Source organism: Erpetoichthys calabaricus, chromosome 2 (genome assembly GCF_900747795.2).
Source record: "Erpetoichthys calabaricus chromosome 2, fErpCal1.3, whole genome shotgun sequence".
NCBI lineage: Eukaryota > Metazoa > Chordata > Cladistia > Polypteriformes > Polypteridae > Erpetoichthys > Erpetoichthys calabaricus.
Genome location: NC_041395.2, coordinates 182,212,262 through 182,232,261, shown reverse-complemented (window position 1 = coordinate 182,232,261; position 20,000 = coordinate 182,212,262). Strand labels below are relative to the sequence as shown.

The window sequence follows — 20,000 nt, the reverse complement described above, 5'->3', positions numbered from 1 at the left end:
GATTTTGCTGTGAACAGACAACATGCAGGTGAAAGAAGCCGTCCTTAAGCTGCGAAAATAGAAAACACCCATCCGAGAAATTGCTACAATATTACGAGTCAAAATCTACAGTTTGGTACATCCTGAGAAAGAAAGCAAGCACTGGTGAACTCAGCAACGCAAAAAGACCTGGACGTCCACGGAAGACAACAGTGGTGGATGATCGCAGAATCATTTCCATGGTGAAGAGAAACCCCTTCACAACAGCCAACCAAGTGAACACCACTCTCCAGGGGGTAGACGTATCGATATCCAAGTCTACCATAAAGAGAAGACTGCATGAAAGTAAATACAGAGGGTGCACTGCAAGGTGCAAGCCACTCATAAGCCTCAAGAATAGAAAGGCTAGATTGGACTTTGCTAAAGAACATCTAAAAAAGCCACAGTTCTGGAAAAACATTCTTTGGACAGATGAAACCAAGATCAACCTCTACCAGAATGATGGCAAGAAAAAAGTATGGAGAAGGCATGGAACAGCTCATTATCCAAAGCATACCACATCATCTGTACAACATGGTGGAGGCAGTGTGATGGCTTGGGCGTGCATGGCTGCCAGTGGCACTGAGACACTAGTGTTTATTGATGATGTGACACAGGACAGAAGCAGCCGAATAAATTCCGAGGTGTTCAGAGACATACTGTCTGCTCAAATCCAGCTAAATGCAGTCAAATTGATTGGGCGGCGTTTCATGATACAGATGGACAATGACCCAAAATATACAGCCAAAGCAACCTAGGAGTTTATTAAAGCAAAGAAGTGGAAAATTCTTGAATGGCCAAGTCAGTCGCCTGATCTTAACCCAATTGAGCATGCATTTCACTTGTTGAAGACTAAACTTCAGACAGAAAGGCTCACAAACAGCAACTGAAAGCCGCTGCAGTAAAGGCCTGGCAGAGCATTAAAAAGGAGGAAACCCAGCATCTGGTGATGTCCATGAGTTCAAGACTTCAGGCTGTCATTGCCAGCAAAGGGTTTTCAACCAAGTATTAGAAATGAACATTTTATTTCCAGTTATTAAATTTATCCAATTACTTTTGATCCCCTGAAATGAAGGGATTGTGTTAAAAAAATGCTTTAGTTGCCTCACATTTTTATGCAATCATTTTGTTCACCCCACTGAATTAAAGCTGAAAGTCTGCACTTCAACTGCATCTGAGTTGTTTCATTTAAAATTCATTGTGGTAATGTACAGAACCAAAATTAGAAAAAAGTTGTCTCTGTCCAAATATTTTTGGACCTAGCTGTAGATAATGCGGTCCCTTTAAAATAGAAACAAACGTGAATGTCTGAAAAATCCCATAAAACCCATGGCCACTACAGTGTCTGCTTTGTGGAAGTATGTTAAAGTTTGTGAAGAGGAAAGATATTGTAGTGCTCCCTGGTTTCTGGACCTGAGAGGGACATACTTCTCAGAAGCATAGATATGTTTGAGGATGTGGGGATACTTACAGAAGCCAGTGATAAAAGGCTGCTCCTCAAGCACCATTTGGGGCCTACAACAATTGTTTAACATATCAAATCAACAAAAAATATTTATTTTTGACTAATATAACTGTTTTGCATTTTGTATGAGCCTGCATACTATATAATTTAACATATTATTATTGCACATACTGTACATGTTACAAAGCAAAGTCCTGCAAAGTATGATAACGCTCAAAGCAGCCAATTGCATGCATTGCCACGTTGCACTGCTTACAATACGTGTTGCACTGGTGCCTTTTTTTGAGTTGTCTGTTGCTGCACACAACACAGTCAGGCTTGTACTTTTTGTCCTCATACAGTATGTGGCAGGAAAGTGGCGCTCAGTCAGCCTGTCTGGCACTGCTCTTTGTGCTGGCCTTCCTCGCTTTGCCAAAGGCACTCCAACATATTCTGCCAGCAAGCTGTCAACCACCTTCTTGCGGAAATCTGCCGCAGTCATAGTGCTGTCACTGTTTGCCTGCTTGAATAATATATATCCATTTGTGAGTGCAATCTCACGCAGGCGATGGTACACAGTGTGGTACCACTTGGTGGACTTATGGCCGTAAGCATATGACCCCAGCATCTGATCCAGTCGATCAACTCCAGCCATCTTACAATTATATTCTTCAAGCGCAACAGGCTTGTCCAGCTTCCTACCTTCTGGGTTTCCCTTAGAACGAATTGTTTTCTCACATAAATTGTTGGTGTGAACTGTACTAAGTCAAGTGACCCGTTTGACATCATGCCATGCCAATGCCACCAAGTTATCCGCCCGCATGAAAACAGGATTGTCCCCTCTTTTCATCTTCAGCCTGTCTGGCTTCAACTGTAAAGGCATGTGTCTCCTATTCACCCTGACTGTGCCACAAGCTCCAATTCCCCTGCTCTGTAGCTCCATGAACAATTCTGGTGATGTATAAAAATTGTCCATGTACACAACATGTCCCAAATGTTCATATCCCTGAAGCAGCTCCAGCACAACCTGACTTGTCAAAGGACAGTTCTCTCTTTGAAAAGAATGCTTTCCGGTGTAAGTAATTACTTTCAGGCAGAAACCAGTGTTTGCTTCTGCCAGTACAAAATCCTTTATGCCATACTTGGTGGGCTTGTCTGGCATATATTGTCGGGAAAAAAAGCCGTCCCTTATATTTTATCATGGATTCATCCACAGACAAATCACGGCCAGGCTGATAAAATTGTTTATATGTCGGCTCCACAATGTCAAGCAGGGGCTGAACTTTGTACATGGGATTATAGCCTGGCTCACCCCTTGGGATTTGCTTCTTGTTATCACAGAAGTGAATGAAGCTTTGCAGCAGCACGTACCTATCACGCGGCATAACCTGTCCAAAGCCACCAGGTGACAAAGAACGTGTGGACCAATGCTCCCTGAAATTATATCGCCAGTCCAGTCCCATCTCTATCTGCAATGCCACAAAGCTCTTCATCTCATCTTTTGTTGTGGGTTTCCTCTTTGAAAAACGAGAACGCGGAGCGAGCGCATCCCGCAATTCAAAAAATTGTTCTGCATACCTGTTTGTCTCGTCAGATATCAGCTGAAAAACTGCCTCAGGAAAAAACAGATTGAAATAGTCCAGCGGCTTGTAATCCGTTGTGTCCAGCAGCAAGCCGTGCCTTCTTGTGAAGTCAGGTAGCCAGATCGGCTCCCATGCATCAATTTCTGGGTATTCCTCCCATGCGAACCTTGCCGTAGGTGTACTGGCAGCGCGAATGCGCTCAGCTGCCAGCTGAGCAACTGGGGCGGCATCGGCTGGTCTCCGATCGGCTGATGCCGGCTCCTCAATCTCTTGATCACTGTCTATGAAATCCGAATCTGAAAAATCAGAGTCCGACTCCGCGATAATGCGCAAAATGTCATCTGCCGAGTATTTTCTTTTCTCGACTCGCTTCGCTCCCTCGTGAGATGTTGATGCCATCTTGTCTTTGTTTGTATTTGTTTACATTTCGCAACTCACGCACATGCAAGGATCATTTGCTGAGTCAACAACTCTAGCATTCCTCCAAGCACAGAGGGAATGCCTGTGACGTGACAGTGAGTTTTGTCGCCATTAACAGCTGATTGTCGCCCTCTATCCCTGGATGTCGACTTTTGTCGACATGCGCCCTCAACCCCTCCTGTCGACAAAAGTCGACATCCGCCCTAAAAGAGTTAAACTATGTAACATTCTACTGTTTACAGGTTGCAATAAATTAGTAATTTAAAGAATCTCCTTTTTTCATTTTGTTGTGTTCGAGGATACCTTACTGAAGCCAACAGTAGTTTAAACTTGTTTAAGCAGTTCATTTGCATTTGCTGGTGCACAGTACTGCAAGCAAGGTTATAAAATGGATTTGAGGGATGGAATCATATTCACTGCATCAGTAAATGACAGTCTTGCACTTTTAATTTCACAAGCTATTTAAATAGTGTTTTAGCTGTGAAAAATACTTTTAATAGTTGCTCAGTATGCTGAATTATACCACACCAATCCTCAGGAATGGGTGTACACAGAGCTGTAATTCTTACATGTTATACTACTTCAGGTTGGAATACTGTAGTCTCGGCAAGCTGACATATACTTGCACTACATTTTAATTACTCCAAATATATGTAGTTAAACATGTCAACCATACTTTTCAGTTTTGGCAACTAATAGTTAATGACTGGCTTCCACGCATCCACTTTTCAAAATCTGAACATTGAGCCCTCCACAGTTGCCCAGGGAACGGGTGTGATAGAATTATAGCAGTTAGCCTACAAAGGAAAGTGTAATGTCTTGGGACGGAACTATTTTAATTCCAGAATGATGGGTAAATAACAGCTGTGTAGCTTTCCTTCTACTTGGCCAATTCTGCAGGTGGTCAGCCCTTATCCTGAATGAATCCTGAAACACACTGGAAGCACAACCGTCAGAGGTAGCACAGGTTTGCACTAGTGTTGGTTCTGTACTATAATTTTGACTTTGGTATCAACAATAGCTTTTGGACCTTACATCTGTTCCTTCAATAAGGAAAATACTTCAATTTAATTGTTCATACTCATTATTCTGCTTCAACTAAGGAAATTTATTTATTTATTTAGAGTACCCAGGAGGAAGTATCTTCTGAGGATGAAGATGAAGAAATGCCAGAGGTATGTGGTGTGCGCAGAATTGCTTTAAAAGGAGTCTCAAATTGTCGTTTATCACATTTTCAACACTGGGCATTCAATTGATTGACAGTTTTTGTGATTTTTTTTTTTTCTTTGTTTCTCTGGGAATTTGTTACAATGCTTTATTTCCTTCCATGCTCAAACTACAAATATGATTAAATTTTTCTGTATTTTATGACATTTATGATAGATATAGATGTACTTGACAAAGCAGCGATGACTTGTTGCCTTTAAATTAATTTGAGGTCAGTAAAATTCAGAATCATAATTGGTGACATTCTTGAATGTTTATGATCATATTAATTATATTAATATGTATATTGGTGGCAAAGTGGGAAACTATTCCGTGGTCAGACAAGACAGTATAATAGATATATATATATATATATATATATATATATATATATATAATTATTATGTGATTAATTTGTTTTAATGTTGCCCCATGGACTTTTTTTAACTGATTTCAGTTTAAGTTGTAGATCTGCTTGACCACTTTAATTTAACTTCTTTGACGTATTGAGCTGGTAATGTTGATAGTGGAAATAATTTAATTTAGCAAGTTGGCCGAAGCAGTGTGACTACATAATATTGGAAAAGAAAATCATCAGATGTTGAAATTTGGGTTTCTTATAGACTGCTGAGGAAAAGGTTTAAGGGGAACTATGTAAGCTGTTTTTTTAATTAAATGCTATTTCTTTAACCAGTTGCCATAAAAATTAGTATTAATTGCATAAGTAGGGTTTATGGGGTAGTGATGTAACAGAGTACATGCACTTTTGTTCTTATTCTGTTGGTTACAGACAATAGTACAAAAAAAATTATATATAGTACTGTAGGGTTTTGTATACAGTATTTTGATAATCTTGCTTTCCTTTTCATTCAGGATTCAGAGGACCTTGACCATTATGAGATGAAGGAGGAGCCAGTAGAGGGAAAAAAATCAGAGGATGAAGGAATTGGAAAGGAGAACCTTGCTATTCTTGAGAAGATAAAAAAGAATCAGAGGCAAGATTACTTAAATGTATGTGTCCCTGAGTCAGGGAAGAGAGATTTTCATTCGAGTAGTGATTTATGATTTTTTTTCCTCCTCACCCTTTTTTTTGATTAAAAATAAGAGTTGTAGAAATTGTATTTTTTACTCTAAAAATATAACCTGATCTTTCACTTTCTAGAATGTTGTTTTTTTTTTTGTAATTGGGATATAGTATTTAAAATGTGAATCTGAAGTGCATATCCAGTTGGGTTGAGGTCACTTAATTGACTTTGCCAATGAAGAATATTCCACCTCTTTGCTTTGAAATGGTCTTCATTTGCTTTCACAGTATGTTTTGCCTCATTGCCCATCTGTACTGTGAAGCATCATCCTATCAGTTTTGTAGCATTTGGCAGAATCTGTGCAGATAGTATAGCCCTTTACACCTCAGAATTCATCCTGCTACTTCTGCCTTCATGTCTTCAATAAACACTATAGTGACTGACTTCCTTTTGCAGCCATGTATGATCATGTCATAAAACTGCCTCCACCATGTTTCACAGATGATGTTGGGAACATGAGCCATTTCTTTTCTCCATACTCTTCTCTTTCCAGTATTCTGGTATATATTGACCTTAGTTTCCTTTATCCAAGGAAAATTGTTCCAGGTCTGGACAGGCTTTTAAAAAATATTTTCTGGTAAAGTCTGATCTGTTTTCCTATGCTTAATGTTTACCAGTGGTTTGCACCTTGTGGTGAACCCTCTGTCTTTACTTTTATGAAGTCTTCTCTTGATTGTACACTTTGGCAATAATAGGTCTACCACCCGGAGAGTGTTGGTTTAGCTAAATGTTGTGAAGGGGTTCTTCTTCACCAAGAACAGATTCTTCTGTGGTGGTTTTTTAGACCTTCTGGTGTCGAGTTCAGTAGTGTGTTCACTCTGTTTAAGAATGTACTACGTTCTTGATTTGACCACTCCATGTTTCTATCATTCTGAAGGGTTTTTGTTTTCTCAGCATGATAGACTGTTTTTACTTGCATGGACAGCTCTTTAGACCTCATTGAAAGTTCACAGTAACAGCTTCCAAATTCATATTCCACTCTTGTATCCATTCCAGACATTTAACCTGCTTAATAATTGATGAAATAATGAGGGAACTGTATCCACCTGGCTATGGAACAACCTGTCAGTCAAATGTCCAAAAACTCTTAAAGCTGAAAATCTACACTTCCATCACATAATGATTGTGTGCCACCTAATGGATTTCAAATTAAGCAGAGACAAAATTATGAAAATTGTCCCTGTCCAAATGTTTATGGACTTTGTCTGTGTGTGTCGATTGATCGATCGATCTAGATCTTGATCTTGATCTTGGCTATCAAATGAGAACGCCATCAACAGACACTTGGACATAAATCCAGCATATGCAAACTTAAGAAGAACATGTTCATAATAAATAATCTGTACACCCCACACACCTCCCCCACCCATAATTTTTTGCTATATATTGCCTTTGATTCTTGTAAGTCTAAGCATTATCCTCTGATGAAGACCCCTGGCCGGGGTTGAAAGCTCAGGAATAAAAACTACTTTATGATACGTGATTCATTTTTCTCCCCTTGTGGATCTCCAGCTGCAAATATGCAAACTGTATCACAGAACTTCTCTTCCATCTCTCTCTCTCTCTCTCTCTCTCTCTCTCTCTCTCTCTCTCTCTCTCTCTCTCTCTGTCTATCTATCTATCTATATCTATATATATATCTATATATATATATATATATATATATATATATATATATATATATATATATATATATATATATATATATATATATATATATAGATCTAGATATATCTATATATATCTGTATAATCACACACACATTTGTGTGTGTTTGGGCAACATGTATTATGGATTCAGTTTGTTAATATTGTTAATGTCACTGAACAATAAGCTGACAGAATTTCATTTTGTCAAAAAATGAGCAATTAACATCTGTGGTCTGTTGTTTATAAAAATCCAATATAAGACATAATAATTTGATGTGTCTGGTTATGCAGGGGCATAGTACAGAAAGTTTTTTAAAAGAGTAAAGGGGGGGGGGGGGGAGTGGGGGAAAACTGAATTGGTATCGGAATTGGCTGATCAAGTAACATGAAATTGGTATTGGCCTGATCTGATTGGAGCCTCCCTAACAATTTCCATTATGAAATCTAATTATGTATGCAGCAATATATTATTCAGGCCAGAAAGAGAGAAGGTTTGAGATAAAGTAGTAGTAATCACTTATCATGGTGCTGGAGAGTGGTGATTTGCTGCATGTTGATCAACATGTATAAGTAAGAATAAGTACTGTGCTCAGTACGTTATACTGTATTTACTTTGAGTCAGTAAACCTGTATTATTGTTTGTATGCTTTTCTTTACCTGGGCTTTTAATTTTTAGTAATTTCATTTAACTCTATAGGAAATTTTCAAGTAGGCGAGAGAATAAAGCTCTTAAATGGGCAGAGTTGCTTTTATATGTTTCCCAAGTACAGGGTTTGTACGGTCATGAAAAACCTGTAAAAGTTGTTGAATTTGAAAAGAGCAATTTCTAGGTCTTAGTTTTGGAAAACTAAATTAACAAAAAGTCTTTGAAAAGACATGGAAATCTGACACATCTGTATGAAATAAATAGTTCCTTTAAGATTGAGCAAGAAACATTTTTATATGTTAACAACTTAAATTTTCACGCAGGCCTGTAGTAACTCGGCGTGCTGTGTTTGGTGAGCGTCAGAAGTGCAGTTTTCTGCTTTTGGGCACGCAGAAGATTCAGTAGTGAAATGCCAGGTAAATGCTGATTTAACAATGCATGGCTTCACTTAGATAAGTATAAGGGATGGCTTGAGAAAGACCAGTACCCAGGACGTGTGAAATGTTGACTGTGTAGTAAAACGTTTAAGATATTGAACATGGGAGAGGCAGCGCTAATTAGCCATGCAAAGGGGACTAAGCACCAGGCTGCTGCTGCGGACTGGCTCCTGACTCTCTACCCAAACACCCCCCCCCCCACCAACCCCAAACCACTCTTCATCCTGACACCTCGTGCCAGCAGCAGTACCTCATCCACCTTCAAACAAGGGCAGATTTCTGATGCTGTGTCCAGACACGAAGCCCTAACTACAGAGGTACTGTGGGCGCTAAAGGTGGCAAATTCTTACTATTCTTACAAGTCGTGTGAAGACAGAAGCCAGGTATTTCAGGCTATGCTTCCCAACTGCCTTGCTGCCAGATTTGCATGCGGTGATATTTATGTAAAGACTGTATGTAATGTTATTTGATGAAAGTCTTAATCACTATTTACAGGCTAAACAGTTAGGCATGCATGTCAGGCTATGGAACAGGCCCAAAGTGAAAACTAAATATATTGGGTCAGAGTTTATGGGCCATTCTACAGCGGAAGATATCGCTGAGAAAATGAAGGACTTGCTTTCAGAGATCAGAATCGCACATCTTGTCCAAATCTCAATGGACTGGCCCAATTGTGAATTGGAAACTGTTCGAAAAGCTCCAGAAGGAAGTGCAGAATGATGTGGGGAAGTTGCTAATTAACATCGGTTCAAGTGGGTTGCATAATACATTCAGTGATGGATGCAAATCCACCGACTGGGAAGTTGAACACTGTCTCTTAAGCTTGTATTTGTTGTTCCATGATTGCTGTGCTCGTCACAAAGGTTTTGTGACAGTGACCGAATGTAGGATGCCCATGCTTAAATTTTGTAGGCACTGGTGGATAGAGAATGTCACCGTAACAGAAATGGGAATACTGTTCTGGCCACATGTCAAACACTATGTTGAGATGGTAGAGCGAGGTGAACTACCCAATCCAAAGTGAAGTCCTATGAAGAGGTAAAGAACTGCTGTGTTGATCCTCTTTACAGTGAAGATGGGGATATTTAACAGCATTGCAAGAGAAATCACCACCTTCCTCACCATATATCAATACAGACAAACCCATGCTATCCTTCCTCTCTCAGGACATGCATAAACTGATTAAAGGTAAGCATTTATCTGTATACAAATAATACAATATACTAACATATTGATGGTGTACTTGCCAGTGTTTTAAATTAATTGCTTTCCATTTCATGTCAGTTAATGTAGAACAAAATGTAATACGCTAATAAAATATAGTGATATTCCAGGAGTCTGACCTTTTTTTTGTCATAAAGATGAAATAATCATTAGAATATATAAAATACAGTACATATTAGTAATAAAAAAAACCCTCCTGTGTAGAGTGTATATATAGTTAAATATGCCTGCACTATTGTATTTTACTGCCAGTCATAATGGTGGAACTTGGAGAGTGTAATATTTTGTGAGGTTGTACTCATGAAAAGAACCACTGGTGTACTTGTATCATCTAAGCTAAGAATGTGTAATCACTTATTTGGTCTGCTTAAATTAAACAAGGTAATATGTCTTGTAAGTTTCTAAATTATGAGTGATAAAACTGGAAAATAAAATCTCTTCATTTTAATTGTTTACAGGGCTTATGGGATGATTTATAAAGGAAAAGCACCTGAAAGAGGCTTCAACCACACTGGGACTCCTTCATGTCCCTTTTCTGGGCAGCAAATTGCACAAGGACAGTTCTAAGATTGACATTGGATTTACAGAGGCCACACTGAAACAAGTGAGGTCTTCCAAAAACATTTCAGAAAGGCAGATACTATAGATGAAGATAGACTGCAAGATGCTTTTGATTACACTTCTTGAGAAGTTGCTGAAAAAGGCTCCAGTGCATCACATATTAGTGAGAAGCATTAAGTGCCTTGACCCGAGATGCATGGCTGAATCTAAGGAGCTATGTACCAGTCAGTTGAAAAGAATGCTGCACATACTTGTTGAAGCAAAACACATAGATGAGGCAATGTGCGATGATGTCCTTAGAGTTTAGGGAGTTCTGTAATTTGGAAGCTCTTCAGGCAAAATTTAGCGAGTTTGACCCCAAAACAGATCGAGTGGGCACCCTGCTGTATGAGACAATGGGGACAAAACCATCATTTTCCAGAGTGTGGAATGTGGTCAAGATTCTACTGGTCTTGTCACATGGATAGGCCAGCGTGGATAGAGGGTTTTCCATTAACAGCTGATTCTGGTGAATCAGAAGGAGAGGTCACTGGTGGCTCAGAGGCTCATTGTTGACCATATCAGGTCTGTTGGGGGCATAACCAAGGTGTAGATAACAAAAGAGCTACTCCTTTCAGCTGCAGGAGCCAGACAGAAGTACAATGCCCTACCTGGCTGAGGAGAAGAGAGAACAGCAAGGTGTCGAGTTGAAGTGGAAGGCCCTCACAGATGAGCTGCATGAACTGAAAATGAAGAGGGCTAGGGTGGAGACATCTACACCCTCGAGATATCCGCTGATGAATATGCTGTGAAAGCGGAAGCTACAAGCAATCCGACCTTTATCACTAAATCCAACAGTTTGCGGCAAACTGCAAATGAAAAGAAAGCATCTTTGAATATTGAAAAGCATATTGATGAAAAGCTTGCAGAAATGAAACTTTGAATGGATTGTTTTTGTGGGGTTCAAAGAAAGAAGGCTGTCATTTGTTAACATTAAGTTAGTGCTTTAAACAACAATATCTTTTATTCCAATGGACAGTTTCCACCCTGATACTACTGCCTTCTGAAGTTAATGTCAGTGTTACTGAACACTATTACTTATTTGTATTTATTTTTTTAATTTATTGTTGCCTTCCAGTCATTTGTTAATTAGGGCTACATAATGTTTTTCAGAGTTTACATTGTGCTGGGGTGTCAGCAATATATAAATAAATCTTTTTTTTTTGTATGAAACCGCATATCTTGTCATTATTTTAGTTTACCAATATTTTGGTAAAAGTGACATGAATTTTTTTTTTTTTTTCTTCAAATTTACACAAATTTCAGAGAACATGTGGTCATGGAAATTTGCATAAGAATAACGGAAAAGTCATGGAAATTGTTTTGTAAATGTGTACGAACCCTGTAAGTAGGGAAAACTCAAGCAATCTGTTAACTCAAGCAATCTGTTTTTTCATAGGTGTGCTTAATGGAGGTCTAAATTGCAGTCCAATGTGCATAGCTACTTTGAGATGTAAACGGATGAACTCTAAACCAGGGGTTTTCTATCTTGGGCCTGGGGACCCATTGTGGCTGTGGGTTTTTGTTCCAATCAGCTTCTGTTTTTAATTAAACTTCTGAGCTAATTAAGTGAAGTGTAATTTCCCAGATTCTGTGTTTTGGCAACAATATAGAATTTAGAAAACTAAGTTTGGTACAAAAAATTATTAAATTGTACTAAATAGTTATATGGAAGTGTTTTTTTTTCTTTAACCATATTTTCATCTTGATTTTCATTTTTCATTTTTCTTTTCCGTTTGTTCTAAGTGTTTAATTAATCCATTATTTACTAATTAGTGGGTCTGACGCTAAAGTAGGTGCAGCCTTTCATGGTTCAGTGTTTGCCTGGGTGTCCGCTCTGCCTGTCTTCAAATTATCATGTAAAGATACAACGAAGGGGGGAAAACTGCACAGATAAAGTGCAAAATATAATGAAATCAACAAAACAGAGTTCAGCATTTAAAACTAACAAAACCAGAAATTTCTATTTGTGTTATAAATGTAAAAATCATGCTGCTGTGCTTTTCTGAATGTAGAGTAAGAGGGGAAAAAAAACAGCTAATTAAATGAGATCAGTTATTATCACGGATTACGAATCTGGTTGAAACAAACCTGAAGCCACAGTGGGCCCCCAGTACTGAGTGTGAGAACCCCTGCTCTAAACTATTGACATAGATTTTATTGGGTTGGTTGTGTTCGTCAGTTAGGGATTTTCATAATTTTGCAGGTAGACATAGAAGGCTGTTAGTTAAAGTTCAGCTGATCTCTGTATACAGAGAACTATGTGGAATATTTTATATTTTTTTGTTTCATTTGTATTCTGGTATTTCTGTAAAATTCCAATATCGGTGTTAGGCTACTTAAGTTTAAAATCACTCATTTTGACTTGAGTGTGAGTGTATATGTAAGGATTTTTAATGAATTGGTGCCCCAGCCAAGCTTGATACCTACCATGTGTTCAGTGTAGCTATGTTAAGTTTGGCTCCCTTAAAAGCCAAATTGAGATATTTTAGTTCATTGACTTTGTTTCTTCTTATGGAAGACATTTTCTATAACCGTTCCTCAGGGTGTTTTTTTTTTTATTATATATCTTGAATTTCTGTGTCATTTATATTGTTGCATGGTGTGCAATTTGCAGAAATATAGACACATAACTAACATAACTTCTCAAACCCACTTAATTTCAGGGTTGTGATGAGCCTCAGCCTGACCGTGACAGTCGCCAGTTCATACTGACACTTTTGCCCACACCCATACTCCCACAGGAGTCAATTTGTAATCACTTTTTAACCTAGGCTATATGTCTTGATTGATGTGGTAGCACATTCTATGCAGACCTGAGAGAAAGTGTAAGCTCTGTATTTGGACAGTGTTCTTGTATAGGGGAATCTGTAATTTTTTTTTAACACTGCACAACATAATATCTTAAATTTGTGTCTTTTGGTCTTTCGTACCAAATCTTTTCTCCTGGATGAATAGTTGGGTTAGGCATAGATTTAATTTTGATTTTTAAAAATGTTTACATAATATAGCACATGCCTTACACCACTGTGACACTTCTACTTCTTTTTGTTGAACAGAATTAGTAGTTAAGCTCGTAGTGTAGTTAATGTAATTGCATTATTTAAAGATCATTAAAGGAGGTGCTTCCACACAGAATAACTCCAGAGTGGGCAATAAGTGAATAAGTGTCAAAAGAAGCTATGTAGTGTTTAAAAATAAAGACCCAATACAGTCTAAGTCATTAGCAGATCCAAATTAATGTAAATTTTAATTGATCATGGTGAAGAATTGTTTTTTTTGAGAACTGTATTTCCTCTTATCTTGTAATTGTGAATGAAACCTACTCCTCCTCCTTCTGTATTGTTATAAAATCTAGTGATCTTGTAGCAAGTGTTTCCGTATTCTTTAGGAACAACTGTATGCATAAACGTATAGTGGGTTAACTTTCCATTGTTACTGTTGCTTTATTTCTTCTTTTAAACACTTAAGGCACCTTAATAGGAAAGGCATGCATAAATCAAGAAATGGTAAAATTAGAAATAAATGAAGCAATAGAATGACAATTGCTTGTAAAATTCAGAATTATTTGATTGTGTCAGCAGATTTTTTGGACTTGAAGTAAAGTTAATTATGAATTTTATTCTTGCCTTGTTTTTTAAAAGAAAAAAATCTTTTTTTTTTTTTTCCTTTTCTAAGGGAGCTGTGTCTGGATCAGTGCAGGCCACAGATCGTCTGATGAAGGAGCTCAGGGATATTTACAAATCTGAAAGTTTCAAAGCAGGTAGAGGAATATGTTTGCTTTCCATATGAAGAAATCACTGTTTTCTATGTGATTGTGTGGTGTCTGGCTTTAGTACAGCATTTGTAATTTTACTAGTATGTGTATATTTGTGCAGACAAACTTTTTTGTTAATGTCTTACTCTGTTTCCATGCTAGCCCATATTTGTTACAGAAGTTTAATTTGTCAGAGTTTTTCAAATTGTAAGAGGGCCACTGTTGTCATGATTTTCATTTTTATTAATAAGGATATACTTATATAACACTTTTAATATAAGTTCAACAGTATAAAATATAAAATTGTTTCCTTTTTTAATCAATTGAGAAACCTAAAAACTGGAATGGTGTATAAAAACAGTGTAAAATAAGCCACATTTCCTCAAGGTAGTTATTTTATCCTTCAGCAATTTACCATTTTGTGTATTTTCCCATTTCAGTGTGGCTCATCAGTCTTATATGCACTGTGGATAGGAATGATAATTTATAGACTCTTCCAGTTATTTTCAGAAAAACTGTGAGTAAGGTTAGTACAAGAAAAAATTGATGAAACAGTAAAAATTAGAGACATTCTACTGTAATGCTGCATGGTGCTTGCTAGTGCTGACCCAATGGGTCAATGACAGTTGACAACATAACAGTTTTTATGTGAAGAATATGAATAGTGGTGTCTGTCTTATGAATGCACTTGTTTCAAAGTGTGGTGGACTGATTTATAGCATATAAGTTGATAAGTATTATGCATGTCTGTATTTGTAAACTAGACAGACTGAAGATAACCTGAAAGTCGCCCATGGACGGAAAATATACTGCTACTTAGGCTGTAAGGGTATGTAAGCATAGACATTTTATTAAGATCTACACAATAAACAGTATTAAAGGAGAAAATAGGGTCACAATAGGACCTTACGTGATAAAAAAACAGAGACCGTAATTTTAAGTTGGTTATCTTGGAATTGGTTCAAATATGAAAGGTCAGATGTCATACAAACTAAAGTAAAATGTTAAGTTTTCAAAAAGAAGAAAGCAGGTGGAGGTTGACTGGTTTCGAACAAAGTCTTGTAAAACTTGACTTATTTGTATGGAATGTTATTTGATTTTAATAAAATCAATAAAATCCAAAAAAGCAGTTCAAAGTGGCAGAAAATCCAGTTTATTTCAGAACTTAAAACGGTAACACCCGAATGGAATCTTTTCAAGAAGGAAAAGGGTGAAGTTAAAGCCTGTACCCAACCAACAGTATTCTTTGCCCTGTTTCAGCATGTACCTCACAAGGAACACTGAGTTATATGTTCTATTAGGCAACATGGTTAAGTCAGGAATAGAATGTACTTTGTGTTGGGCTGTGGAAAGAAAATGCCATAGCTGTCCATCACATCTTCTTGCTCTGCAACGGCAGCTAGGTACGAGTATGCAGTATGTAAAGGATGTTCATAGGGATATCGGAGTGTGCCTGGAGGAAGAGACTCGTACAGATGGCTTATGCCGGAGACAAGTAGTTATATCAGAGGGAGGAACCTGGCTGATGTGTTATGCAAGCCAGACTGTGTGTTGAATGATGAAAGAAATGTCACCTCTTGTAAAGATGTTTTAGGTATAGGGAAGAGAGGGGAGGGCTGCAGAAATAAAATAGAAAAGTTAAACTGAAGAAAATTGAAGGTCTCTCTAAGTGATGTGACAGGAATGTGAATGTCACAGGGAAGAATAACAGGCTGCAAATGTAAAAGCAAATCACAAGTTTTCTTTTTAAATGTCTTCCTTTTTAGTAATACTGGTGTGTGTTCCGATTAGATTTTATTTATTTATTTAAAGAGCTTCTGTTAAAAGCCGAATTTCCCCCTGGGGGAAAAAATTCTTTTTATCTATCTGTTGATTGGCCATCATGATTCCACTTTAAGTAACTCAGTCGCTGGTCTCTATATTGACCAGTTTCAAAAAACGATTTTTTGTCTGCCTTTTTGTGTTATGGTAGTAAAGCCACAGCGCACATTTTGGCAAAGGAAGTGCACCTGTACAATTGAACTCTGAAAGGCACTCTCTTAATGGATAGGAACTATGTTGAGTTTAGATGGGAGAAGATCCACAAAGAAATATTTTCATGCAAATTAACTCAACAAAATTATTTTAATGATCAGTCCTTTTCACTTTAATCTATAATTTAAATGTATTGTTGAAGCAAAAAATTTGACTATAGGTGGTTAGTTGTATTTGCTCACATTTACTGACATGCAATCTATTTTTGTTGTCAGATGTATATTATACTAGCAAAATACCCGCGCTTAGCAGCGGAGAAGTAGTGTGTTAAAGAGGTTATGAAAAAGAAAAGGAAACATTTTAAAAATAACGTAACATGATTGTCAATGTAATTGTGTTGTCATTGTTATGAGTGTTGCTGTCTTTTATATATATATACTAGCAAAATACCCGCGCTTCGCAGCGGAGAAGTAGTGTGTTAAAGAGGTTATGAAAAAAAAGGAAACATTTTAAAAATAACGTAACATGATTGTCAATGTAATTGTGTTGTCATTGTTATAACTGTTGCTGTCTTTTATATATATATATATATATATATATATATATATATATATATATATACACACACATACATAAACACACACATAAGACTTACTGAGTGAAACGGGCTTTCATTGACAATCATGTTACGTTATTTTTAAAATGTTTCCTTTTTTTTTCATAACCTCTTTAACACACTACTTCTCCGCTGTGAAGCGCGGGTATTTTGCTAGTATATATATATATATATATATATATATATATATATATATATATATATATATATATATATATATATACACACATACATGCAGTTTTAATAACACAGAAATCAATATAAACATTAACATCATTATCATATGAGAATATGAAGTAATATATAAGAAGCACATTTCATATAAATATAAATTATTAAACAGTAAAATCTTCTTCTGTAATTTGCTACCGTGGCAATTTGTGTGTCTGTCCAGAATTTTAAATGACCTGTAGCTCGCAAACCGTTTCACCTATACACTTGAAATGTGTTACACATATAGTACGTCACGTCTACTATCCGCTTTATGGGTGATGATTGTTTTAGTCTTTTTATCTTTATTTTATTTTATTGTAGAATCAACTCCTATCTGCGCACAGCAGGGCAGCCGTGGGCGGATGCGTATGGTGTATTCACTCCATGTTATCGTGCACTGCGCTGTCAGTGGTATTTTGATAAAAGAATTTGAACAACATATAAGAAGCGTATAAATTATTAAACAGTAAAACATTAACATTTAAGAAGTAAAGTTACATTAAGTACTACTGCAGTGCCTTCGGGTATACCTCATTTTTTGTTTGCCCATTACATGCTTAAATGTATACATTTTTTGGTGCACCTACCCGAGAACACGCAACATATAACCGAGCGTGGGAGAAGCATGGATTTTAAACACGCGTTGAGTTGATCTGCTGGTCTCCCTCGTGGAATAACTGGTAATGTTTGACTAAAATCTACAGCGAGTAAAACGACATTACCTCCTATTTTTTTTTTACGATCTCTGAGATCTTGCTTTTTTCGGTTCAAGGCTTCATAAGCTCTTTTATGTTGTATGGTGTACTTATCCCAAACCATCATCTTTGAATGTTGCAAGACTTTCGCCTTGTATGTAGATCGGGGTAATTACATTCATTGCATTCCTAGTCTGAATCACAATGTGATTGTATGGGTGGTTACCTGGCACTGTAGGGTTGCCACCCGTCCTTTAAAATACGGAATCGTGCCGCGTTTGAGAATGAAATTGCGCGTCCCGTTTTGAATCAATACTGGACGGGATTTATCCCGTATTTTTTTTATCTTTTTTTTTTAAAGCAGCGTCTCATGCAAATCATCCCACACGCATTTTATGAAGATGCCTCCTTTCCTACTTTTGATTGGGTAATACTTGATGTCATCGTTAGTTTGATTGGTGTTTTTAAGTGTCCAGTGAGGAGGGCGTGTCTTTGAAGTACAGTCTGCAAAGTGTTGGCACTGAGATGTGGCGTCAGCGCCATACTTGAAGCCCCTAACGTTGCGGTCAGCAAGTCGGCTAACATCCGCCATGTGCTGTCTTTCAGTTGCGAGAAGCAGATCATAGAATGGTTGAAACTGTTGCCCCTAACGTTGCGCCACGGCGTGTGGTTCGTTTATACCTCGTGTGTTCTCATTAAACTTTTATCTCGCGAATATGTTATTGCAATCCGCAGCGGGAGCGTTTCTATAAACTTAATTTAAACTTACGTTTTACACCGTGCTTTCTTTCCCTTATGAACATGCTTGTATGCTTAACTCGCTCCGTTCTCAATTGTTTAATTAATTTTTTGCTCTTAGCTGTTCGCGGCTCTTCCTCCATTTCCCCCTACTTCGTTCTTTTATCTCGCGAATATGTTATTGCAATCCTTAACGGGAGCGTTTCAATAAACTGATTGAAAATAGTTTTGCATTTACCTTTTTAGTAAAAGGCGAGCTTTTAAGCCTGAGAAATCAGCCCGTAAATGCACACGTTTAATTGCACTTGTTAATATGTATGGTTACACAGTATTAAGACAGTGAACAACGTCAGTTACCTTTGTTCCCGCGTTTGATAAAAGGTGAGCTTTTAAGCCTGAGAAATCACCCCGTAAATGCACACGTTTAATTGCACATGTGTTAATATGTATGCTTACACAGTATTAAAAGACAGTCAAAAATTAACGTCATTTACCTTCGTTCCCGCGTGTGACTCGTGCTGTAAATCTCTTCCTTGTTTTTAGTTCACGTGATTACGTAGGAGGCGTGATGACGCGATACGTGACTCCGCCTCCTCCATTACAGTGTATGGACAAAAAATATGTTCCAGTTATGACCATTACGCTTTGAATTTCGAAATGAAACCTGCCTAACTTTTGTAAGTAAGCTGTAAGGAATGAGCCTGCCAAATTTCAGCCTTCCACCTACACGGGAAGTTGGAGAATTAGTGATGAGTGAGTCAGTCAGTCAGTCAGTCAGTGAGGGCTTTGCCTTTTATTATTATAGATATATATATATATATATATATATAATATACACACACATAAACATATATCTCCATATACACACATCTACATCTATACTAATTAATAAAAGGCAAAGCCCTCACTGACTGACTGACTGACTCACTCGTTACTAATTCTCCAACTTCCCGTGTAGGTGGAAGGCTGAAATTTGGCAGGCTCATTCCTTACAGCTTACTTACAAAAGTTAGTCAGGTTTCATTTCGAAATTCTACGCGTAATGGACATAACTGGAACCTGTTTTTTCTCCATATACTCTAATGGAGGAGGCAGAGTCACGTATCGCGTCATCACGCCTCCTACGTAATCACGTGAACTAAAAACAAGGAAGAGATTTACAGCACGAGTCAAACGCGGGAACGAAGGTAAATGACGTTAATTTTTGAGTGTCTTTTAATACTGTGTAAGCATATATATTAACACATGTGCAATTAAACGTGTGCATTTACGGGGTGATTTCTCAGGCTTAAAAGCTCGCCTTTTATGAAACGCGGGAACAAAGGTAAATTACGTTGTTCAGTGTCTTTTAATACTGTGTAAGCATACATATTAACACATGTGCAATTAAACGTGTGCATTTACGGGGTGATTTCTCAGGCTTAAAAGCTCGCCTTTAATTAAAAAGGTAAATGCAAACTGTTTTCATTCTGAAGGGCACAAACCACGTTAGATTTCAGACGTTAAACGCGCAAAAATGTCGGTACACCAGATAAATAAGCGCAACATATTATCAGTTGTATTGTATGCTTACAATACATATAGAAATGTGTTAATCGTTAACTAATATTATGGGATGGTGTTTTTCGACTCGCGCCTTGATTTAAACGATTGCATTTCTTGGTGGGTTTGCGTAGCTTATTGTCAATATCTTTA

At 37.4% G+C, this 20,000-nt stretch overlaps 1 protein-coding gene across 5 annotated transcripts in view; it reads left to right on the top strand.

Annotated features, from left to right (window-relative positions):
- LOC114642999 (ubiquitin-conjugating enzyme E2 Q1) overlaps window positions 1-20,000 on the top strand; it is a 252,422-nt gene that overhangs the window by 82,515 nt on the left and 149,907 nt on the right. For all 5 annotated transcript variants that reach the window (XM_051923256.1, XM_051923252.1, XM_051923255.1 and 2 more), the window contains exons 4-6: window positions 4,590-4,640; window positions 5,545-5,682; window positions 13,991-14,075. In XM_051923256.1, coding sequence (XP_051779216.1) covers window positions 4,590-4,640; window positions 5,545-5,682; window positions 13,991-14,075 — 274 coding nt within the window. The remainder of the gene's footprint in view (window positions 1-4,589; window positions 4,641-5,544; window positions 5,683-13,990; window positions 14,076-20,000) is intronic.